The following is a 26,261-nucleotide window of genomic DNA, read 5'->3' as shown; positions in this document are numbered from 1 at the left end:
AGAATATAATAAAGGATGTATGGGAAAAATCTCAGACATGAGAGTATGTTTTTATTCTTCAGACATGTAGGCTTTCCATGGTCACAACTTAAAAAGCAAGTGGCCAGGTATCCTGGTTTCCTGGATCATTCTCTGTGTTTATACTGTCTGCTGATTTGTCTTCACCAAAAGACTCAAAAGTAATAATCAGCAAAGCTCCTGGACACTTAACCAGAGGAATACAGTTAAAAGTGATATCAGTGTTTCAATCATCATATTCAGAATATTCTTTTCTTTTTTTTTTAATACATCCTAATTGGAGTATAATTGCTTCCCCATACTGTGTTAGTTTCTGCTGTATAACAAAGTGAATCAGCTATATGTATACATATATTCCCATATCCCCTCCCTCTTGAGCCTCCCTCACACCCTCCCTATACCACCCCTCTAGGTCATCGCAAAGCGCCGAGCTGATCTCCCTGTGCTATGCGGCTGCTTCCCACTAGCTGTCTATTTTACACTTGGTAGTGTATACATGTCGATGCTACTCTTACTTCACCCCAGCTTCCCCCTCCCCCTCCGTGTCCTCAAGTCCATTCTCTATGTCTGCGTCTTTATTCCTGCCCTGCCACTAGGTTCATCAGTACCATTTTTTAAAAATAATTAATTAATTAACTTTGGGCTGCGTTGGGTCTTCGTTGCTGCGCGCGTGCTTTCTCTAGTTGCAGTGAGCGGGGGCTACTCTTCATTGCGGTGTGTGGGCTTCTCATTGCGGTGGCTTCTCTTGTTGCAGAGCACGGGCTCTAGGCGCACGGGCTTCAGTAGTTGTGGCTCAAGGGCTCTAGAGCGCAGGCTCAGTAGTTGTGGCGCACCGGCTTAGTTGCTCTGTGGCATGTTGGATCTTCCCGGACCAGGGCTCGAACCCATGTCTCCTGCATTGGCAGGCGGAATCTTAACCACTGCGCCACCAGGGAAGCCCTGTACCTTTTTTCTTAGATTTCATATGTATGCATTAGCATACGGTATTTGTTTTTCTCTTTCTGACTTACTTCACTCTGTATGACAGACTCTAGGTCCATCCACCTCACTACAAATAACTCAATCTCATTTCTTTCTATGGCTGAGTAATATTCCATTGTATATATGTGTCACATTTTCTTTATCCATTCATCTGAGGTATCACCTCACACGGGTCAGAATGGCCATTATCAAAAAATCTAGAAACAAATGCTGGAAAGGGTGTGGTGAAAAGGGAACCCTCCTGCACTGTTGGTGGGAATGTAAATTGATAACAACCACTATGGAGAACAGTATGGAGGTTCCTTAAAAAACTAAAAATAGAGCTACCATATGACCCAGCAATCCCATTACTGGGCATATACCTGGAGAAAACCATAATTCAAAAAAGAATATTCTTTTCTAATCAGCAGTATAGTTCTATTCTGGAACTTTAGGGTGGATTTTTCTGCTAGTTGCTACAAAAATCATTTTAAGAACATTCATTTGTCATTTAGATTTCATGGGGAGTATCTTGATACAAGAGCTCTCAGAGGTGGAAAAAAATTTATCAAGGAACCAATGCCTATGGACATACAGCATCAATTTAGTTTATTCAAGCAACTCTCAGTAAACCTTGCTTAGCTACTGGATCCAGCCAAGCAGTTAACTTTGTAAACAGTGATACACAGTGATCCAGGGACAAGAAGACTTCCATGTTGTTGCCCTTTCCATATCTTCAAGCACATATAGAGGAACTAACTCTATAGTAAGCTCATTCCTATAAGATACATATTCCTCTAAGGATCAGATATAACAGTAGGAATGAAAGAAGACAACTGGTTTGAGGAAGTAAAACATATCAAAGGAGAAAAGACAGTAATCTTTTAATGTTATCTGCTATGTACCTGATCACTTTCACTTCCAGAATTATTTTTGTTTGAGCTTACATGCAAGAGTTTGTTTTATAATTTGCTTCCTTCTTTTGATATCTGTGTCTAAAACATATTAAAACCTACTGGAAGGACCAGTGTTTTGGTCATACTTGTTATTGAGTGATCCGGTCTAACAATTACATCTGAAATTACACCTTAGATGTTGCTTCAAGAACTGGCTCCCGGTGCTGGTATCGTAATGGCATTCGAGAATGTCCTGCAGAAACTGCTGGAGGAATATGGCAGCGATGACACGAGGAATGTGAAAGAAACCACGGAGTACTTAAAAACATCATGGATCAATCTAAAACAAAGGTAATGCTAAGGCCCTGGCAGCTGTATGTATGTATGTTGTCAAGTTGATAATTTTTTTTTTTTTTGCGGTATGTGGGCCTCTCACTGTTGTAGCCTCTCCCGTTGCGGAGCACAGGCTCCGGACGCGCAGGCCCAGCGGCCGTGGCTCACGGGTCCAGCCACTCCGCGGCATGTGGCATCTTCCCAGACCGGGGCATGAACCAGTGTCCCCTGCATCGGCAGGCGGACTCTCAACCACTGCGCCACCAGGGAAGCCCAAGCTGAGAATTTGATTGCTCTGGCTTTATCATGGAAGCGTGTGGAACAGGTCACATATTTTATTATTATTTTTAAATTTTCATGCTGTACTGAGTTAGTATTATCACACTTAGTACAGAGTGTATATTTATACATTGGGTACTTGAATTTCTGCAATGGAATTTTTCCTTGAATGAGTCTAAACCTTGCCCGTCATCATTTTATGTGTTCTGATTTTCTTATGCCTCTTGAGTACATTTTGTAGTACTCTGATGGTAAGAAACACTTAGGTATTACAGAGGCAGCAGGGTAATGTTATCCCTAACGGTAATTAAAGCAGTGTGCTATTTGGGCAGGTCATCCTCGGTTTTGTCTGAGAACACATGGATCCACACTAGCTCCTGAAGTATACTAAGTGTATGTTGGGCTTCAACTAACTTATTATCTTTTCTTTTCATTACTCTATCTTGTCAGTATATTTGGAACAGTCTGAAATAGCATACGTGTTTATAAGAGAAATTTTCCTTTCACTTGAGCATCTAGAGTTTGAGGCACTGTAAACAATGGTTAGCATCCTTTAAGACTGCATATTTATATTCATCATCCGTAAAACACTGTTTGCTTCCTGCATAGTACCGTGAATACCTGTGTCTGAATGAAATTATGGTTTCACACATCGTGAATATTCAGATGCAACTGCCTGAAAGCTAACTTGATATCAAAACCACATTTATTTTGCAGTGAATAAAACGGATAATATCAGAACACTTTAATAAAGTATGGACAAGCATGTAGTAATGGTTTGATATGGAGGTATTTTGTACATTTTTAGAATGTCATTTTTAGTTAGAGTCTCTAATGTAAATTTGGGGAAACTCAAAGAAAAGAATTATGAGCAGTATGTGAACATGAATGTGTTGCTGCATATCCCGAGGATTCTGGAGAATATAAAGACAAGGATAGCAAATACAAAACTTCAAAGTGTTTAAAGCAGAATATAGTTATAATACTGGTCTTTCTAGCATTTTAGTACAACTGCTTTTCTCTTGTTGTAACAGGTAATTTGGATATAGTAAGAATCCCAAAACTGAGGCAGGGAAGAGGAGGAATTAAAAACAGCTTTAAAGTACACATTTCTAGTTACAAGATAATTTCTGGGGATGTAAGATACAGCATGGTGATTATAGTTAACAGTACTGTATTGTGTATTTGAAAGTCACTAAATCTTAAAAGTTATCACAAGAAAAATGTGTAACCATGTGTAGTGATGGATGTTAACTAAATTTACTGTGCTAATCATTTTGCAATATATACATATATCAAATCATTGTTGTACACCTAAGGCTAATACAGTGTTGTATGTCAATTATATCTCAGTTAAAAAACCCAGCCTTAACATTAAGAGAGATCGTCCTTAAGCATACTTTATGTGTGTGTTTCCACAAATTCCGTCTACTGTAAGAATTATGACTTTGTTTTTATTGTAAACAATACCAGAAAAATTGATCACTTAGGAATGTGTGGCCAGCTTTATTTAGCAACTCCAGTTCTTTTTTTGCTTTTACTTTGTAAATATTTTAAGACAGCCTACAGCAGTGGTTAGATTAGATGGAAGAGGCAATTAAAGATGAATTATATTCCAGGGTGAGCTTTCATTTATGATAGCTAAGACAACCACAGTGTTCCAGTTTTATGGTAGTTACAAGTCATTGTCTTTATTCTATTTTCTTTCTGCGTTTTAGGGGAAATAAGTAAACATGTTAATATTTAGATATGGTTTAGGTATGTTATTATCTATAAAGCAAAGAAAATACAAGAAAATTGTGGCTCACGGGATCCCATCATAGTGATAGCTGGGTTTTCTATGTATTGCCAGGATTTTCTCTTTTAAACACAATGATATTTACAATTTCTAACTGTTTAATTGAAGATCTTCCTGAAATATACAAATCTTTCCTTGCCTTCTTTAGCAAAGTACATGAACCTATATTAAACATTCTTTGAATTCTTGGCATTATTGTTATGAAGAGAGAATTAAGGAACTATAAGAGCTGTACCTGACCTTACAGTTCATTTAAACAAGTGTTTCTTAACCTCTTTTACATTATCCACCCCGCCTAAGGAGCCTTTTCAGATACTTGCCCACAGGACATTTTAATACCGTGGGTATCCTGTGTATCTGTTTCTGTACTTTATAGTTATGCTTTATACGTAAAAAGAGTAGATCTTTCCCACTCCCCTCCGCCACCTTGCACCACCAAGAACCATACTTTCTTCCATCGAGAATGCTTACTCTAATGCTCCCTCAGACAAGTTAAATGACACGTTCAAAGGTACATGGCAGAGCCAAGATGATATTTTCTTTCTTAAATTATGACAGTGCTCTCCACGCTCTGAAGAATTGGTGGTGAATTTTTTCAGGCTGCAGTGCTTTGTGAGATTTTGTGCTTCGTTTTTAGCGTATAAATTTTATTGGGCATCTCCTAATTGTCGGGCTCTGTGCTAAGCTCTTCACTTGCATTATTTTATTTAATCCTCTGAATACCCATAGGAGATAGGAAGAATTTTCATCAACATTATATCGATGAACAAACTGAAGTAGAGAGAAGTTAAGGAATACCGGAGATCACAGAGCTCCTACGGGCAGAGCTGAGATTGGAACCCAAGCCTTTTTTGACTGTGCAGTTGGGCTTTTATCTTTCTTAAAAAATCGCTTTATTTTTCTTCTTTGCTGTCAGAACTTCAGCTATTGCTGATGACGGTTCTGAGTACCCACCTCTCAGATCTTTGTGATTCTACTTACTGGTTCTTATCTGTGTTGAGTTTAGAAACCAGATCTGATTAAAGATATGGGGGCCTCTGCTACGAATAAATGTAACTCTCTCTAGTACATGGCCATTGTGCCTGCTGTAGTGGCCCTGGAGCACCTTTACACCATGGCTTTTCTCTCATCTCCCAGCTGTGTTCTGAATGTACATTGTATCAGCCAAATTCTGGAGGGGTGAAGGGTTATTATATTGCACATGGAACACTATTATTGCGGTATAATATATGAAATTTAATATCAGCATTCAAAGGAAATGTTTTGTCTGAATTGCAGTTGGACTAAGTCATTTGGCCATTCACGATCCCTTATCTACCACCCGAAATCCAATGCTCACTGATAACAGAAAGCTTTGAATTGACGTGAGGCTATTTATTATGATCTTTATCCCGCTTAGTGTGAATAGCCTTGTTCCTAGCTGCAGAAATATTAATGTGTTTGCTCCTTCAGGGCATAGTTGGGGCTAACATGTCGTTTAGATACATTCATAATAATAGTTTTCTAATGTACAAAAAATGATTAATTCTGGATTAATAACTGGCTCCCGATATTTTGGATTCTGTAAACAACAGGTCTGTCTCTAACATTTTAAACTAATTGACATATCTTGACCACTATTCTTTTTGCTGGTGAAATTTTTTCCTTACATCTCTTAATGCCAGTTAACAAATTTTGTAGTGCAAATTGAGATAACGATAATTGAAATGGGCTTATAGTAACTTTCAGAGTGTAGATGCCTCATGTGGGTCTGAAATGTTATTTTAACCCTGGAGTGCGTATGTTCATGTATATGTGTATGTACGTACACATACACACATACTTGCACACATACATATACACACACATAGTTATTTATGCTGAAACATTATGAAGGAAACGAGACAATATAACTTTATGTTATAAGGAATATCCTATAGATCATTAATTATTATGTATTTTTCTCTTTGCCCTCCATCCCCCGGAAGCCATCTTTTGCTGCCTACTTTAAGGCATTTCTCGGTTTGTACAGGCAGGACGAAAAGCACACTGGCTGTGGTGTCTGGCAATCCTTGATTAACATCCCAGCTTATTCACTTACCATCTGTGTGAACTTTGACCAAGTTATTTCAACTCACTGAATCTCAATTTCTTGGTTGTAAAGCAGAGAACATATCTAATGGGTAAGATTATTGTTAGGGTCAAGAATTAGGTATAAAAGTTCCTCATACATGGTATGTGCTCAACAAAAGTTTACCCCAAATTATCATCATCTGCTCTGTCATATTATGTGTTCCTTATAAATCCGTTGCCCTTTGGTCTGTTGTGCAGTACTGTCTGTGGTTAAATCAGCGGAAGGTTTAGTCATCGTCAATTGTTTGTCTGTAGTCATTTTGAATAGTCTCGATTTACATTAATGAGAAAATAAATGGTTATCTGATTTACTGAGTGCGGTATAGATATTCTAAATGTTTATTACCAGATGAAACTTTTAGAAAATGCAATTTTCTTGTTAGTGTCTTAGTCTGTTCAGTCTTCTGTAACAAACTCCACAGACTGGGTGGCTTAGAAACTACAGAAATGTACTTCTCAAATTTCTGGAGGCTGGAAGTCCAAGATCAGGGTGCCAGCATGGTCGGGTGAAGACTCTTTTCCGGGTAGCAGACTTCTCCTTTCCCTATGTGGCAGAAGGGATAAGAGAGCTTTCTCAGGCTTCTTTTATAAGGTCATTAACCTCATTCATGGTGGCTTTGCCCTCAAGACCTAATCATCTCCCAAAGGCCGACCGACCTCCTAATACCATCGCATTGGGCATTAAGATTTCTACATAGGAATTTGAGGAGGACAGATACATTCAGACCATAGCAGTTAGTAAAATCATCACAGTTGCTGCATTTACATTGCATTTAAGTGTTTTCTGCCTAAGCAGAAGTGTAACCATCCTGGAAAGAAAGGGTGTAGTATTTTTTAAAGTTTATTTCATGTGAGAGCCACAAATACAGATTTATCTAGTGAAGGAACTTTCCTCTTTAGAAATGGCACTGTCTTTCTAATTAATGTTCATTAACTTGTTATTAACGTCCTGCTGGACATGTGGAATGCACGTAGTTTACAAGGGGTTATATAAATACTGTGTATACTAAAGACTGAATTTGTGAAGCCCTTGATTATTTTGAAAAGATTACATTCCAAAAATTTGAATTTGCCTTTGATTGCTTTCCCAGTTATTTTTATTGTATATTTTGAAACTTTCATTATTTCTGTTATTACTTTTTCAGCAGTGATTGTTTATTGTCCCAGCTGACTAATAAAAATGAAATGTTCTTCTTCAGCATTTATTCATTGTTTGATTTGGCCAGTTTCTTTGAACTGTGGTCAGTGGAGATACTCATATGGGGATTGTGTCCTATGACCTGACATCAACCTGGCCCATCCTTTGCACTCTTAAAATGAGTGTTGTAGCAGCTGTCACTCCCAAATTAATGCGCTTAGGTGAAAAGTACTGGTAGCCATATCCTTTGAGCCTGTATGCTGGTATGAGATTTGGGTCAGTCAATTTGATTTATCCTCTCCGAAGCTTGCTTCTTTCCCTGAATGTTACCTTTATTTTCCAACCTGTTTCTTTTATTTTCATTGCTAGCATTTCGTTTTTAGTTTTCCCTTCTGAGCTGGGAAGGAAACTGGTAAAGAAGAAAAGTGTAAAAATTATACTCTTCTTTATTTTCCTTTTTTGTTATATTGTTTTAATATTTCAATTACTGTTTTATTGCCTTTGAAAAAAATTTACCAATAATGTCTTTGTGGTACAAACCTAACAATACTAATGTTTTCATTTTGTATATAACAAGCTCAAGCAAGCAGTTATTTTCTTAATGCATTTAACTCCATAATAAACAACCTAAAGGACCAGTGCCTGTAGCCTTTGTCTTTGCTTTCATTTGTTCTTTTTTCCCATGAGTTAGTTCATTAAATGTTTATTTATTTAACCTTATCTTTGTCAAGCTCTGTGATCAGCCCTGAAGCTTCAGCCATAAACAGTGCTCTGTGCCTACACCCCGGGAAGCTTACCTTTCATAGGAAGATCCAGGTAGTAAAAAGAAAATAATACATAATTATAGATGATGATTTGGGAGGCAAAAGAAACTAAAGAGGTGCTACGTAAGAAACTAAAGAGGTGCTACGTAAGAGAGGGAATTATTTAGCTTGGCTAAATTTAGAAAGCATAATGCAGAAGGCAGCATTTGAGCTGATTCAGGTTAAGAAGAACCATCTGAAAAAAATTCTAGGGTCAACAGCAAAGGTAAAAGTCATGAGGCAGGAAACAGCATAGAATGTGGTTGAAATAAAATGAATAAGGGGGCTTAAGAAGTGGTAGAAGAGGGAGGCAGAGGCAACATCATGCTGAACTTTATAAGACATGGGAAAGGGTTTGGATATTAAGTACAATGGAAAGCTATTGGACTCAGTAAGCAAGGGATGACACTATCTAATTTATAATATTCAATCGAATCTTGCTTAGTCTTATGAGGAGAATATATTTTAGGGGTGTAAGAGAATAATTGGGACAGCCAGTAAAGAAGTGATTATTGTGGTCCAGGTGAGAGATGGTGGGTATCCTGGGATATTGTGTACCAGCAATGGTGGAAAGAAGGTCATGGCTTTGAGATGTACTTCGGAAGTAGAAAAGATGTTTGATGGATTAGATATGTAATTTGGGGGAGTGGAAGCAATCTAAGATGGCACTTTGTGAAAGGATGAGTGGTAGTACCGTTCACTGGAAAAGGCAGTGGGAGTTTCTGGGAGAAAAAATTCAAGAACTGGATGTTGACATGCTCATTTGAGATGCCTATTAGATATCCAAGTGTATAGGTCAAATAGATAATTGGATATGTGAATCTGGAACTCAAACATTCCAGAGCTCAGATAGGAATTGGGAAGTTCTTAGCATCTACAGTGGAGGTTAAATCTGTGGGACTGGATGAGATCACTGGGAAAAGAATAAAGATGGAGAAGAAGGAGATGGATTGAGTCCATAGAGTCTAGGGTTTGGTGATGGAGCAAAAAAAGGAAAAGAGAACAGAAAAGGCTCAGAAAAATCTTCGAATGAAGTAGAAACAAAATCCAGGTGTTCAGAAATATAGGGAAGAAAATATTTTTAAGAGGGAATGGAGAGAGGATAATATTTCTAAGAGGGAATGATCCATTGTGTTTAATTAGGCTGAGAAATTCGAAAAGATGACACAACACCATTCCTGGAATTCCACATTTTGGAGATTTTGGTGATTTTGAAAAGAGCAATTTCAAGGGAGTAATGGGGTAGAAAGTAGAGAATGAGATCAAGTTGGGGAAATAGAAATGATTTGTGGAAAGATCACCAGAGAAGTTTGTTGTAAACAGAGGCAGAGAGATTAGGTAGTACCTGGAAAGCAATGAAGGTTAAAGAGAGGTGAATGACTTTTCTTTAAAATGGGACATGAGAAATAAAGCATGTGTGTATGCTCATGGGAATGATCTAGTAGAGTGATGTCAGACTGAGGTGACAAAGGAAGAGGAAAGAAGTCCTTCTGTTGATAAGGTGAGATCTGTAGAATTGAGTTTGGTAAGAGCTGGGCTGCTTTTTCCATTATGACAGGAAGGACAGTGAGAAGATGAGTATAGATGCATGTGGATTGGAGCCTTAGTAGGGGGAAGATGACATATTCTCAGTGCAATGACTTCTGCTTTCTTTATGATCCATGAGGCGTGCTCTCAGTGAGGCTGGAAGTGTGACTGAGAGAAGTTTGAAGAAAGAGGATCAGTTGCAGAATCTAGGTGGGTGGGACAGAGAGCTTCCTAGGGGAACTTTAGTGCTGGGCAGTGATGGGTGCCTATTTGTGATTTATTATAATAATGTAAAGGAAAGATAGCCCTGTTGTGGTGTTCTTTAGCAATGTGTATCTACTCGGAGGCAAGTAGAAAGAATGCAGATGAAAAGTCAGACGGAGAGGGAGCAGGGGAGAGGAAGGTATTTGTAAGGTAGTGGAGACCGGGATGCACTAGTGCATAACGGTGTCTATCATGTCCCTTTCCCTGGGAGGTGCAGTCCCTCACTGGAGCCTATGGCTTGGCAAGTAGATCTTGAGTTGGATTTCAGACTCCACTTACCTGTTGAGGCAGTGAGCAGCCTATGTGCAGTTACCATGGACCTGGAGGTCAGTATATGAGCATAATGGAAAATGTCTTCTGCTTTGAAGGAGTAGGATTTTGCCTGGAAGATGGGAGAACAGCGGCTTGGAAGTAGCAATTCGAAGGAGGCGGACGCTCATTCCAACAGTTGTGCATCACGAGGCATATAGGGTCTGAGAGAAAAAAGAAAAAGACTTCGTTAGAAGTCTGCAGACAAATTGATGGCAGTAGGGAAACCAATTTCACTTAAGACAGGGTAAAAGGATCTGAGGAATCTCCCAATCGTAGAATAGGTTTCCAGGCTTAATGGAAGAAGGGTTTTGGGGGTAGATTGGGAAAGGTATGGAGCAGTATTGGGGTTATGGTCCAGTATTGGTTGGCTAAGACCAAATATCTGGTAGTGACTTAGTTAAAAGGGAAATAGGATGTGGTGTGATAAATCCTCACACAAGTTCTGACTTGAATAGCGGGGTTGCGGGTACCTCTCTTAAGCTTCCCAAGTGGTGTGGTATTAGCAGCTTAGAACAGTCTCCTTGAGTTCCATGGAGTGAATTTTTAAGTGCCTGATGATGACCCAATCTCTATGCAACAGAGACTGGTCACAAAGTACCATAGATGGTTGGGGATATCTCCAGTGACTAATTCTTCATTAAATCCACTGCATTAAAGTGTACTTTAATATATTTCCTAGCTAAATGATACTTTATACACCAAAGGACAAATTACCTTGTGAAGGTACTCAATGGGAAGCTTAAAGAATTGTTTCATTGTAAGTTTTTTACATGCCACTCAAACTAGTGATGCTACTATTTTCCACTCTAGAAGAGGTAAATATATTTAAATCTCATGTAACTGTAAACGTCACCTTTAAAGTATACCGAAATTTAGCAACACATATCTGTGGGTTTGCTAAGACACTCTTTTCCATTGAAGTCTTAAAAAAAAAAGACATATCTACTTGTGTTCAGACACTCTTTTGACCAATTATATGCACATGCACATTTGATTAAACAATATTATATCTTGTAGCTGAAAAATGAAGCATTATCTAACATTTAAAATAACATTTTAAAAATTCAGTTATATGGGTGGCCATGTTTTGTAATGCTACAAAATGACTATAAGCTATTTTGTAGCCTATCATAGTTGCTTTTATAACAGAAATCTCTTTAAAAGCTGAGTTTACATTTAAAAAAATCCAAGTTCCCTTTAATGTAAACTATTATAAATCTGCCACACATACATTCTTTAAATCTTTTATGAGAAGTTATTTATACTTTCAGTCTGCACCATTTCTTGCATTAAAGAATTATATAGTCTGCTACTTCTGTTTGAAGTAAAAAAATTTTTTTGCTAAAATTATCCTTCTAAACTTCAAAACTTCTTTTAGGTTTTCAGCCTATCTTTATTCTTTATGATTTGTGGGTTTTACAAGATTTAAAAGAAGAAAATCTTCTCTGCCTTTGTCTAGTAGCCATAATTTCCTGAACTTAAAATCCTGCGGCATGCAGGATCTTTACTGTGGCATGTGTACTTCTTAGCTGCGGCATGCAGACTTTAGTTGCGGCGTGGATGCGGGATCTAGTTCCCCAGCCAGGGATTGAACTTGGACCCCCTGCATTGGGAGCGCAGAGTCTTACCCACTGGACCACGAGGCAAGTCCCTACATGCAGTGATTCTTAATGAAGCTGAATTTGAAGCTAGGGATGGAGTGAGAATGGAGGAACTCTTCCAGTAGGTCTTATAATCTCTATGATGGAATATGTAGTTTTAAAAGGACCCCTAGAGATTCTGACACGGGCCCTTTACTCAGCTAGTCCAAGCTCTTTATTTTAAAGATGGAAAAAGAAAATTGGAGATTTGAAGTGGTTTACTGCAAGGCATACAGCTAGTAAACGGCAGAGGTGGTAAAATTAGGTGGCTTCCTTCTGAGAGCAGCGTATGAATGGCATTAAAAGTAACTTATTAGCCTGTGTCATAAAGTGTGTGTACATACTTCTGAGCATCTAATTTTAGTGATTTTTTTGCCTTACGGTATTATGATAAATCATGTGAAATTCCTTGAAAATAAATAAAAGATTCTTGTAGTGTCTTGTCATGTCCAGTATACCATACTCTAGCCTTTTAAAAAAAGAATAAAATGAGTGATGTGGAGAGCTGATACCTTTTAGCTAGATTCTGTTACAGATTTCATATGAAATTATATTAATTTCAAAAATCAGATTATAAGTATAAATACTATGGTTATACATTTTAAAATGTATATTTATTATAATAACATGAAGACAATTCAGACTGCTGTAAATAAAGTTTAGTTTTCAGTATGTTCATTATTTTTAGTTGTTGATTATGATCATGATAAAAAAACTATGACACCAGATATTTGTGAATTTTAAAAAATTCCCTAGGACATTTATTATTAAATTGCACATTTGCATCCTATAAATAAAATTACTTTCCCAGTATTTCACCAAATTCATATACAAGGTTAGGGAAAAATGTTATAAGCCAATATGTTTGTGGTAATTTGTTGTTACAGCAATAATGGCCTGCTAATAGGCACCATAAGAGAAATTATGGGATGCTATGGAATGAGATACTATAGGTTTGGAAAGTATCTGCACCAAGTTCTGTAGGGTAAGTAGAAATTAACCAGGTGGAAAGGGAAAAGTTTAGTGGGGGGATGGAGGGGTGAGGAAGGATATTTAAAGTAAAAGAAATAAAAAGTAAAGCTCTGGATGTGAAACAGTGACCACTTTGAGGGTTAGTAATTGGTTCGTTTTTGTAGGTAGCATGAGGCTTGGAGTAATGAGATGGTACTTGGAAAGGTAAGCAAGACTCAGACCATGGAGAACCTTGTGTGGCAAGTGGCTGATGAAAATGATGCATGAGGAGGTGGGCAACTGCCCCAGGTTTCACAGCTAGTCAGTGGTGGAGCCATGTCTGCCTTGATCCAAAACCTGTATTCTTTTGCTTTAGTAACCAATAAAGTAGACATCTCTTAACCATTGTCTAAAAGTTATTTTTTAGCAGCTTCCTGCAAAGTGAATACTTTTAAAGGAGAATCTGTTTTCCCATTGATGACTAGTAGATGATTTGACAGTTTTACAATAAATGCCCTAGCTTCTGGATTCAGAATGTTCCACTGGTCACCAAAATATGCTGCTGGTATTATCCAACCCAGTGGAACCAACAATGTCTAAGGTCAAGCGCTCATGATTCTCTTAGCTCCCTTTTCCTCTGAAGCACCACTTTAGGCTTTCCACCTCCCCTGCTAGCCTGGTCCTTCCTTCATGCTTGTTAAGTTTGTAAGTAAGTGTCTCTCAAATAGAGGGAATCTCTGCCTTCACCAATGAGGTTCTTAGACATTTGCATCCTTTTCCCTAGTCTGGGCATTCTTAGGGTTTAATACAGCTAATTCATAATGATGTGTTTCTACATTAGCTGTTTGCCACATAACCTGTTATGTACGTGTCAATATTCTTAAGAATAAAGGATATTGATTATGTAAGCTGAACGTGTTTGACTTTGCTAAATTTTATAATTACTAAATGTTATATGTGTTCTTAAAATAAGAATAGTCTACTAAATTTTATAATTACTAAATTTTATATGAGTGTTCTTAAAATTAGAATCGTCTGTTCATGGTTGATTAATTGTGCCTGTATACTCCTTTAATTCTAGTACTTTTTTGGCACAATCTTTATTTGGGTTTTTTTTTTTTTTTTTTTTTTTTTTGCTGTACGCGGGCCTCTCACTGTTGTGGTCTCTCCCATTGCGGAGCACAGGCTCCGGACGCGCAGGCTCAGCGGCCATGGCTCACGAGCCTAGCCGCTCCGTGGCATGTGGGATCTTCCCGGACTGGGGCACGAACCCCTGTCCCCTGCATCAGCAGGCGGACTCTCAACCACTGCACCACCAGGGAAGCCCTGGCTATTCTTAATATTTTCTTCAGTTGATATTTTAATAGTTGAAAATATGGTCAGGGTTAGGTGGAAGATAAAACACCACCAACCACCCAAATTCTGGTGGATAACTTCTAAATATAAAAAATTAAATATATGAATATGATTACAAAAATATTTAAAATACTGTAAGATTTATAATAGAGTATAGTGGTACTCTCACTACTCACTACAGTCCCTCTCCCTAGCGGCAGCTTTTTTCTTCCCCTTGCTTGATCATGTTAGTTCTATTTTTATGTTTTTGAGGAACTGCCATATTGTTTTCCATAGTGGCTGTACCATCTTATCATTGAATTTTTAGAGAAGCAGATATTCAGTGTTGACATTATTATGCCTGTCTAAACATCATTAATAGCCAGGCACTAAAGTTTACTATGATTTTGCTTCTTTGTTTATTTTACCTGAAATTAATAATTGCCTTGTTTTTATACGCTTAGTTTTCTTTGCACCTATTGCTAATTCTTCCCACATTTTCCAATGGCCTGTCAGTGATTGACAAGGTCAATCACATTAAGCAGTCTATCACTTCTAAGATTTTTTCTTGTAGACATTTCTTCTGGAGACAGCTTTCCAGGCCTGCTGCACAGCCATTATCCTGGGGATTTTCTGTGCTTTCCTCCTAGGATCTCATGGAGTTTGTTTGTTTTTGTCCTCTTTTGAGTTATTGTTTTGTCAGAGTGTCTCCTTTGTTAATTTTGTCAAATTAAAACAAGAAACATAACAGCTGGAATGGTGAAGACAGCCCTCATGTGATCCAGTTTGGTGCATTGCCCTCTTTTCTGAGATCTCCTATCACCATTAGCATGAGAGCCTGTTGGATTTCTTGTTTTTCAGCTTTTTATATTGTCTTCTTTCTGGATTTACGAACTAGGTAATTGTAGAGGACTTCTGTCAGTAGCTTCTTGAAAAGTGGAGTTTGGGAGGTAATTTTAAAGGCATATTGTAAAAAGATTTTCATTATTCTATAAAACTATCATAATGCTATAATAAAGACTCTGAGGAATATGGAGATACAAAAGACTGCTTCTGCCCATAGTGAGTTTATGGAACAGGGAGACAGACAAGAAATCTCTATGATATAGATAAAGTAAAATTTAAGGGTGAAAAAAGATCACAATCTAAGGGCTTTTCCAGGATACATATCATGAATTTCTGAATGGAGAAGAGTTTTGACCTTTTATGAACGCAGGACAAGGAAACCTAATTGGGCTGAGATGTTCTGAAGGAGGTAGCTTTAACCCTTAAAGGATTGGAAGGACTTTGATAGGTGAAGATTGTCAGAAGGACATTTTGTATGTGGGTATAAAATTATGTAGACATAGTATTAAGAATATTCTAGAGAAAAATGAACATACCACTTTGATCTGAACTATTTAAAATAACTAGGGGCGTAAAGCTGGAAAAGTAAGTTAGTGATAGATTATGGAGGACATTGAGTTCCAGCAGAAGCAATTTGAATTTGTTCTGTAGGCAGGCAAACACTGTTGGCAGTTTTTCAGTAAGTAAATGCTGAGTTGAAGTTGATGGCATTCCAGAATGTCATATAAATGGGATCGTAGTATGTAGCTTTTATGTCTGGCTTCTTTCACTTAGCAAAATGCATTTGAGGTTCCATTCATGTTGATGTATCCATCATTAGTTTTTGGATTTTTATTGCTCAGTAGTATTCCATTATATGCATGTACCCCAGTTTATCTATTTACTAGCTGATGACATTTGGGTTATTATGAGTTTTGGACCATTATGAATAAAGCTGCTATGATCATTTGCATACAGGTTTTGTGTAGACATATGTTTTCATTTCTCTTGGGTAAATACTTAGGAATAGGATTGCTGGCTTGTATCTTAAGTGCATGGTTAACTTTATAAAAAAACTGCCAAACTGTTTTTCAATATGGCCATACCATTTTACACTCCTACCTGCAGTGTATGAGAGTTGCAATTACTTTACATTCTTATCAGCACTTGGTTTGGTCATTTTCTTAAAGCCATGCTAATATGTAGTAATATCTCATTGTGGATTGGATTTACATTTTTCTGATAGTTACTGATGTTGAGTAGCTTTTCATGTGCTTCTTGCTATCCGTACATCTTCTATGATGATATGTCTGTTTACATCTTTTACCCATTTTTTAAAAGGAATGTGTTTATTGATATGTAAAAAAGATACTTGTTTATTATAAATTCAAAGAATGCAGAAAAGTACAAATAGGAAAGTAAACCACATCACATCCCAGCACCTGGAACTATTTTAATATTAGGTTAGTGTTCCAGACATTTCCCCCTCTATCTGTATATACAGATAGAAGACGGATGGATGATGATAAATGGATGGATGAGTGGATGGGCAGATAGAAAAAATATGTAAATAAGATCATATTACATGTGTTGATTTTTAAATTGTGATAACAGTTCATATACCATGAAATTTACCCTTTGAAAGTGTACAACTTAATGGTTTTTAGTATATTTTCTCTGTTGTGCAGCCATTACCACACTCTTAATTTCAGAACAGTTTATCACCCTGAAAAGAAACCCACCACCCATTAGCAGTCCGTCCCCATTTCCCTCTACCTTCCAGTCCTAGTCAGCAACTAATCTACTTTCTCCTTCTATGGATTTACTTCTTTTAAGTAGTTCATATAAATGGAATCACACAATATGTGGCCTTTTGTGTCTGGTTTCTTTCACTTGGCGTAATGTTTTCAAGGTCCATCCATGCTGAGCATGTATCAGTACTTCCTTCCTTTTTATGGCTGAGTAATATTTCGTGGGTGAATATACGACATTTTGTTTAGTAATTCCCCTCCCAATTGATGGATATTTGGGGTGATTCTGCTGTTTGGCTCTTCTAAATAATGCTGCTATAAACATTTTTGTATAAGTTTTTGTGTGGACATATGTTTTTAGTTCTCTTGGGTTTAAATACCTAGGAGTGAAATTGTTGGTGCCCATTCGCAAATTAAGTTGTTTGTTTTCTTTATATGGAGCTTTGAGATATATGAAATTTTAAAGGTTGGATTTACAGGTGTGTGTGTCTGTTAAATCATGCAACTCCAGGGTAGTTATGCTTTAATTTTGATGTAGATTTAATGAAAGCTTTATAAAAACTTGATTGTCCAGTGTCTTCCGAATATAATATTATTATATCAGCTTGAAGAACCAGTTTGCATTGATCTGAAGTGTTTAAAATATATAAAGTAAGTCCTTTAAATTATTTGATTGTATCTTAAACACTTCAGATTTTACTTCTTCCTAGAATTCATTTAGTCACTTGTATGAATATTTATTGATATTGCCTTTTGAGTGTCAGGAATGATACTAAGGTACTGAAATAAAATGTATGGGGAATAACAGCATACAATTACGAACTGTAAAATGTTATAATTATTTTATGATATGGATGTGATTTTGTTAATATTTATATCTCTCTCCCTCTCCTTCTTCTCAAAATTCACATTACCCCTCCATTAAGGATTATTTAAGACACACATATAAACAAATCTCCCAGTTACATTAGGTACTTAAATAAATAAAGGTTGCTTGGAGGCCATCTGTTAATTTTTCTTTAGGGCGTGCATGATGTGGACTGTCACACTGTAAGTAACGGAGACGTGCCTGTCGTGTTGTTCCTTGCAGCATTGCTGACAGACAGAGTGCCTTGGAGGGTGAGCTGAGGACAGTGCAGGCCTCTCGCAGGGATCTGGAGAACTTCCTAAAGTGGATACAAGAAGCAGAAACCACAGTTAATGTGCTTGCAGATGCCTCTCAGCGGGAGAATGCTCTTCAGGACACCGTCCTGGCCAGGGAACTCACACAGCAGATGCAGGCAAGTGCACGGGAAACTGCGCCTTGTATTTTAATTTTTGCTGTGCTCTTTTGATCCATCTACATGCAAAATTTATTACCGTTCAAAGGTGAGGTTGTCGCCTTATTTTGGTGTGAAATCCGTGCTCCCCTATGAATAATTGGTTTCTGGAAATAAGATCTGTAAAGTACTTTTACTTAATAATGGAGGAAAAAAACACCTTGTTTTATGGGAGTAATAGTTTTTTATTTAGACTTACAGGCTCATAACTATTGTATTTTTCTGTCATTTTAAGCCCTATTACAGTTAGCCTTATTGAAGCCTGAATGATAAAGGCATTTCCTCTTAACAGGAAGTTATTTCTTTCTCCATTTATTATAAATACTTAATATAAAAGCTGCAAAGGCTCTGTGGCTTAGTATACAACCAAGAATACTAGGCTTGAGGGTGTTACTTCTGTGTCTTTAGCTTGATAGCTATGATTGTGAATGCAGTCTGAGGTTCACATTTTCTTCTACATGAAATGTGATAACACAAAATCTTTCCTTTAAAAAAAAATTTGAGGAATCTAATGAAGCATATCTGAATCTTTTTTCTGCCCCCAAGTACACCTGCTTCGGTGCCCTTGAATTTCCCATTTTCTTTGTGCAGAATAACCTACTCTTGCCCATCACAGGCCTTCTCACTTAGAACTTGGTTTTAAACCTATTTCAGTGGAGAAGACTCCTTGTTTACCACAGTTTTACATCTGGTTACTTCTTTATGCTGTGCCATTCTCACAGCATTTTGACAGTTATTGTTTCTGATATGCTTGTGAACTCATGATCCATTGTCATCTGATGCCCGTCTCCTCCTCTAGTTGATCACATGGTTCTTCAAGGGCAGAGATTGCATTATTGCATGTTGTTGCCTACGCAGAGCTCTGTGTGGAAATTCTAAATAAATACAGACCACTGCCCTTGGACCCTAAAACTTCACCATTATGAAATTCAGTATGATGACCTTTTCTGAATCCTTTCTTAGGAAATCTTTTCCCTTGAAACATCAGAATGTTCACAAATGTGTGTGTGGGTCTGGTTGAAGGGTACAGAAGCTTTCTTGGAATTTTCTTACAAATTTTCTCTTAAGTTTGAAATTATTATCCTTAAAAAGTTACAAATTTTAAAGAAAGACCCTTTTGGAATAGACTTATTAATAATTTATTCCCATGCATAAAGACTATTAGGGTGTTTTATGGTTGAATTCTCAAGATTAATTTAACAAAAATCTATGTTTACTTATACATTACTTCTTATTCATTGATTCATTGCATAATACACTTGTGACTTGATAATGAGAGTGAGCAGGCAGGTATCAAAGATAAATCTGCTCTTTTTTGTCTTTTTTCTCTTACCCTCTGGAGTCTTATGAGGTCACCGTAAATGGTAATTGATAAAATATTTAGCTATCATCTCATTTTTAGAGGGCTGTAGAGGGTTCTAAATGTGGGTATGTGCTAGAATATATTATTTTTTATGACTTCAACAACGATAAGCCTGACCTATTAATGCTCACAGATACTCAATTTATGTAATGATGTTAAACTCAAAACATACCCAGGCTATGCACTCGAGAAGGTAACAGTTTTAGACAAAGAGCAAAGGAGGCTTGAAATGAGCCTTGTTTTAGCAGGTCTAAAACAGACCTGTTTTAGAGTTTAATAATGTCTTCCAATACATTTTATTCTGGGATATATTCTTACATAGCCAAAAAACTCTTCTCAATATTTAATGAATATTCAAATTGTGGAAGAAATACATGTACATAGAGATGTTTAAAATCTTTCTGAATAAAAATAACTAAGCACAGGATTACTTGTCTTATGGCAACCAGCATCAAGAAAGAAAGGTTGCTGACTAAAATACATTATAACACGAATGATAAATGCTTCTCAGAACTAATTTAACATTGCTAAAATAATCCATTTTGTCTCATAAGAAATATTAAAGAGGGCATTTATTAAGAGCCTATTAAAATCTATCTAAAGATAAACACATGCATTTGTTTATGTTTTGGATGTTTCACATGATGGTAGCTCACATGATTTTTCACTCCCTTGCTCCTTTGTTACATGCTGTTAATTTTAAAACGTTCTCTTCGCTTTGTTAAAAAAAAATCCGTGGCTTTGTTTTGGGCACCATATAGGTAGATGATTTTTAGAGACTTAGTACCATTTGCTGAGTATTCTGAGGCAAAAGAATTTTAATTTTCCTTTGGGTTTGTGTATTAATGACTCTCCTTTTGTGTGAGTGGACAGTTAAAATGAAAACTTATTTGGAAATGGAAAGATATTTGTTGAAGAAAATGAATGTGGAAAAGCACCTGCAATTATAAAATAAATGTTCTGGTGGCATGCCAGTGGTGGTAGACATGTGTGCGTAAGAACGATGGAATAAGGACCCTGGCAAGTATGTGCTCTGTGTGCAAGGGGTGTATGTAGAACTGCTTACACGACACGTTCTCTGGTTGTACTTGCTTTGTGTCTCAACACAGCTGGATGCAGGGCCGTGGTAATATTTCATGAAGGTGAAGAAGTTTATTCTGTATTTGGTTTAAGATGAATTTGGGTACATTTTGATAAAGCATAGTTTGGAAGCACAACGGAAGATGGAGATTAATTTCTGAGAGTATGCTATGATGCATGCCATTTCTGGTAAGAACGGATGATCGCTTGGATTTACGGATTTATGTTTCACTGCCCTGCTGCAAGGCAGTTAGAGTTTTCTCCTCAGCAGAGGACTATTGGCAAGAGAAAACCTGATCTTTTGGAGACAAAAGCTCCTGGAGAGCTGAGTGGTCCACATCATAGAGGATCTTGTATGACTTGCTAAGTATTTCATATTTTAACCTGGTGGCAATGGGGAAAAGTCCTTAAAGCATATTAAGCAAGGGAGTGTTGCAGGGGGATTTGTATTTTATAGGAATCTAGCCAATGGCTTTATGGAGATTGGGTTTGAACTGGGCAAGACTGACAGCCGAGCAGTCCGTTAGGATACTCTAGCCATCTGGTCAGAGGTGATAATGACTAGAAATGAGGCAGTGACAGGGGGAATGCACCTAATGACTTGATAGTATGGGTAGACTAAGGGCGGGGGAAGGGGTACTAACAAAGAAGATTGCCAGGTGGTGTTAGAATCTGACGTTGGGAATATAGGGAAAGAAGTCAGGGCAACAGTGCAAGTTAGTGCAGAGTGTGATGTGATGGTAAATTCCGTTTTGACTATGATGAAATGAGGCATCTGAGTAACATCCAGGAGGAGATGCCTGCTATGCAGTTGTCACTGTGGATCTGATTCAGATGAGAGAATTTGGCCAAAGATGCAGAAACTTTTTTTTTTTTTTTTTTGCTTTTGAATGAAAGTCTATTATTGACTTCCCGGTCAGTTTATCTATTAATTCAAATGCATTTATTCTGAATTTTCATGCCCATATTCTAAGATATTATTATCATTTTAATTATATTTCAAAATACAAGCTTTACATTTTATCAGTGCCAGTTAATTAACATACTTCGATTCTTTCCTGGGTAAAATTCTGTTGCCCTGTTGCCTTTCTGGGGTTGGTGTTTTTGCTCTCTGCTTTGGGATTATTGTGTTTTCATCTCCTGTGTTCTCTTTCAGCCTAATTTTTATCCTCTTTTCCATAGGTGCAGACTTTAATTATTTAGATCGTTTCAGATTTTCCCCCATACCCAGCTCCATACCCAGCATAGTGTTTGGGGGGTATTACCTGTACTGTGGAAACTTCACCTGCTGGTTTAGGGACAGGAATTACAACTTCTTTTTTTTTTTTTTTTTTTTTTGAGAACAGCTTTATTGGAATTTCTCATACCATACAATCCATCCATTTAAGTTGTACAATTGAGTTGTTTTTACTGTATTCTCAAGGTAGTGCAACCATCACCATAATCAAATTAGAACATTTTTGTCACCTCAAAAAGAAACCCTGTACCTCTTGGCTATCAGTCCCCTATTGCCAGTTCTCCAACCCCTAAATAATCACTGATCTACTTCCTGTTTCTATACATTTGCCGAATAAATTGCTATTTTTAATTACATCATTCGTTGATGACCTCTTCCGATTTTGGCTTTATGTAGATATTTTGACATCGTTAGCCTATCCAGAGGGAGGCAGTATAGGTTCTCAGTGTAGAGCTGCAGGGAAAAAGTAGACAAGCAGAAGCCCACAAAAACACTGTTTGATAAACACAACCCTGTAAGACCCAATTTAGGGCTTTAAGTCATTCTAAAATTGAAGGACTGAGAAGGCAGGAAAAGTAAAGAAGAGAAACAAATATTTTTAAATGCTGCATTTCTTTTAAAGAATCATGACAATAGTAGAGAAAGGTGAAAATGCAGACTTACCCAGGTTATTAATTTGAGCAGGACACTGATAATGGGAAACCTCTGGGTTCTATTTCTGTCTGTGCCCTTTGGCCCAGTCATTTAATCATTCTGGGTTATTTTGCTTATTTCCTAACAGTGCTTTACCCCAATTGATATTTATAATGGTATTCAAGCTGAAGTAGAAAATATTGTCTGAAATGTATACATATAAACAGAAAACCCCAAAATTCTGTACTGCGTTTTTCTATCTATATGATATATATCTATCTCTCTCTCTCTCTCTCTCTCTCTCTCTCTCTCTCTCCCTCCCTCTCTCTCTCTCTCTCTCTCCCTCTCTCTCTCTCTCTCTCTCTCTCTCTCTCTCTCTCTCTCTCTCTATATATATATATATATATATATATACTGTCTTATATTTCTTACTCATAAAAGTAAAACAGCTTTATGGCAAATAAAATGAGATGAAGATTCTGTCTAAGGGGAAATGTGATAATTTGGAATGTTAGTAGTCAATTACAGACTTTGTTGATTTTTTTTAACCTTACTGTTTAATTAGAGGAGTCTTAACCTAACATTGGAAATTCGATTTCTGATGGCTTTCCTCCTAAGCAAGCATCTGAGAGCCTGTAGATGACTCTGCTTTTAGGGTATCTTAGGTAAAGCCACATGCCCCCTGCAGGTATTTTTTGTTTTGTTTTACATGATCTTGTTCTGAGACCTGTGTGGAGGTGATTTATTAGCACTCAGCATCTGGGCTGATATTAGAGTCCAGTACCCTTCTGTTCTGCTCAAGATTTGTAATGGGCTCTATTCACTCATCCCACAGAACACAGCCAGAGCTGCATTTAGTCAGGGAGCGAACGCATCCCTCTTTAGAGAGAGTGAATACCACTCGATCGCTTAATATAAGCCCGCTACAAGGCATGCATCTTGGTGATGTGTTGAATCTCTGCTCCCAGGGGATGTCTGCTTTGTATCTGCAGCTTTAATGTTTCACTTAATATCCTTTTTGGCTACTGAGCACACTCCTCGCCCGCAGCAGGCAGCGTTTTGGCTGCCCAACAACTTGCTTCATTGTCTGGCCGTGCCGGGCTGAGCAAGTACTGGCTGTGAGCATCTACTGGGGGCTTTCTGGGTGGCGTTTGTGTATGTTTTTTAAATTGAGAAGAAGTTGAAGGAATACCAGCCTTCATTTGCCTAGCACCTAAGTCCCCTGTATTTTTCAAATGCTTTCCTGGAAACGAGCATGCTCAGAGAACTGGCAAATCATTGTCCAGTGACCGGGAGGAAATGATCATTGCTCTTCATTTATAATGCAAATTGTGAGGTGTCTGCAGAAGTGTGGTAAACTTAAAATGATGGCTGTGGTGAGAACGTCTCTGCAGAAAGTTGTGGTTTTGTTACATCGTTTACAAAGGATGGCAGTTTCTTCTCCTCGATATCAGAAGCTCTGTAAGGTAACCGAGTGATTGAAAATGAGGATCTCTGGTGTCAGACAATTCTACTGCTTCTCAGGATCTAAAATCTAATCTTTCAGGCTTCTTATCAGGGAAAGATTCCTTTTCTTAGTGACTGACTGTGAAAGCCATTAAAGTGAATTGCTTAATTAAATTTTGTTTAAGAATCAGGAACAAGTACTATTTTAGTGCATATTTTATTTTGCAATTGACAAAATCTTGTTTTTTTGAGAAGGGCTAGTGAACTGTTTAGAGAAAATACAGCAAAACTACATTCATTAAGACCTGTTACCTCTGAGATACTTATGGTCTTAATAGTAAATGGCAAATTAATCTTAAGTAAATGTCAGTAAATTTTTAAAAAGTTTAAAATAATCTTTGAGTAGGTTACTTAAAAACTGTTCCTCTCTCTATAGTTAATTGTTTATCAATTTAAGAAAATTAAAACACATTTTAGGAACTACTGGACTTCATCTTATGGTAAAATATTTATTCCCCATATTCTTGAATCTTCATATACTATAGTTAAACGTGAAGAACTGAATTTTATTTGGACAGGTGGATTAAGTACACTTTCAGAAGGCAACTTGTTTGACAGTTGCAAATTTCAAATACTACGTCATCCTAAACATAAAACATTGAATGAGCTCCTATATTTTTTTAAAAAGTTAGCTATTATATTTTTGATCATTGTTTTGTTTTATTTAAACTAGGTTCATACTAGCTCATTACTTTGTTAGAAATTGGAGTGATTTAAGAAAGGAAGGGAGGAATTATAACCGGAATGCTAAAGCAATTTATCCAGCACTGCAGTACAATATTCTTCCTTTATTTCATGTTCTTAGTGCCATTCTCAAGAATGTATCTTGTTGCCCTATTAGCTGCCCAAACTCATTTGTAATTGTAACAGCTGTCTCTAGGACAATGTTATTTTTCTGATGTTATAAAATAGGACATGTCTGAGCACCTAGGTCCTGCTTATTATATGGTAGTGGATTAGAGGGGGAAAGCAGAATTTTATTAACTCTATCATATATTCTTATTTCTAACAGTTTGGTCAATTAAATGTATTTCTGTCTGGAATCTTTTTTTTTCTGAAAAGTTTTAGGAGACAGATTAAGGTAGTGAGCATTCTTTGCAGAGATACTTAGAAGTGTTTTCATTTGCATAAGAAGTTAATTAAAACTTAATACAACTTAATTTATTCATTTGTAAGAATTCATAAATTATTTATTTTAATATGTTGTGTTTTGGTGCACTTCAGAGAATAAATTTATTCTGGTAAAATGTTTATGTAGTTCATGAACAAGCAGTTTTGAAAATAGAGAAGAAAAGCTCATTCACTAATGCATGTTATTTTATCCTTTTAATCTACAGGTATGACTATTGTTTTATTAGCTGGATCATTTTTCTGATCCATTTGTATGCATACTTTCACAAAATCAGGTATTTTCCTCAAGTCATGTGACCAAGGTATTAAGATAGTTTAAGGTGAAAAGTGGAAGTTCAAATACTGGAGAAGATTGCTTAATTAGTTTCATAATCATACCCCAAATTAGCACAAGTTAAGTTAATGAAGTCATTGGATAAGTTAATTCCCAACAGAAATACTCTTTGGGCAGACTTCTTGAGATTTATAATTTTCTACAGAAACCATTAAATTTAAATGTTTGGAATTAAGTGTTACTTTTTTTTCTTAGAATATTAAAATTTGTATTATTCTCAGTTAAGATGTTATCTTTCACATTTCTTTTCTCAAAAGCAAGATTTACAACTATACAGATAACAAAATGAGAGATCTACAATTCCAGTACTTTCCAGCAGGTGTCAATATAAGGCAGTGATACATGAAATTTGGCTCAAGAACCAGAAATTTAAAATAGGAAGTGGCAAAATTACTATGAAATAAATATATTTTATTTGATTGGTTATATTTTGAAAACTGATCTTAATTACTGAACTATATTAGGTCATATAACATGAATAAAAGTTTTAGTTGCAGAATTGCATATTAATTAACAGTTGCCATCTCAAATACTGACATGGGTAAAGTATACCAACTGAAAGTATTTAACTGTATTTTAATTATCAGTATTCTATGTGTAATACTTAAAAGTTTAGATAAGTTTGCTATTCATTTACTTTAAGACACTATAAATTCTTTTCCCCTTAAATTTTAAATGCTATCATGACTATCTCTTCCTATACCTTCTACATTCTC

At 36.8% G+C, this 26,261-nt stretch overlaps 1 protein-coding gene across 10 annotated transcripts in view; it reads left to right on the top strand.

Annotated features, from left to right (window-relative positions):
• Positions 1–26,261, top strand: part of UTRN (utrophin) — a 497,409-nt gene that overhangs the window by 243,551 nt on the left and 227,597 nt on the right. For 9 of the 10 annotated variants that reach the window (XM_060029843.1, XM_060029847.1, XM_060029845.1 and 6 more), the window contains 2 exons: positions 2,071–2,225; positions 18,033–18,222. In XM_060029843.1, the coding sequence (XP_059885826.1) occupies positions 2,071–2,225; positions 18,033–18,222 (345 nt within the window). Of the gene's footprint in view, positions 1–2,070; positions 2,226–18,032; positions 18,223–23,450; positions 24,041–26,261 lie in introns of those variants that run through there. The other variant, XM_060029852.1, reaches the window with a different exon arrangement.

This window comes from Delphinus delphis, chromosome 14, assembly GCF_949987515.2.
Source record: "Delphinus delphis chromosome 14, mDelDel1.2, whole genome shotgun sequence".
Classification (NCBI taxonomy): domain Eukaryota; kingdom Metazoa; phylum Chordata; class Mammalia; order Artiodactyla; family Delphinidae; genus Delphinus; species Delphinus delphis.
This window is presented reverse-complemented; position numbering and strand designations above follow the sequence as displayed.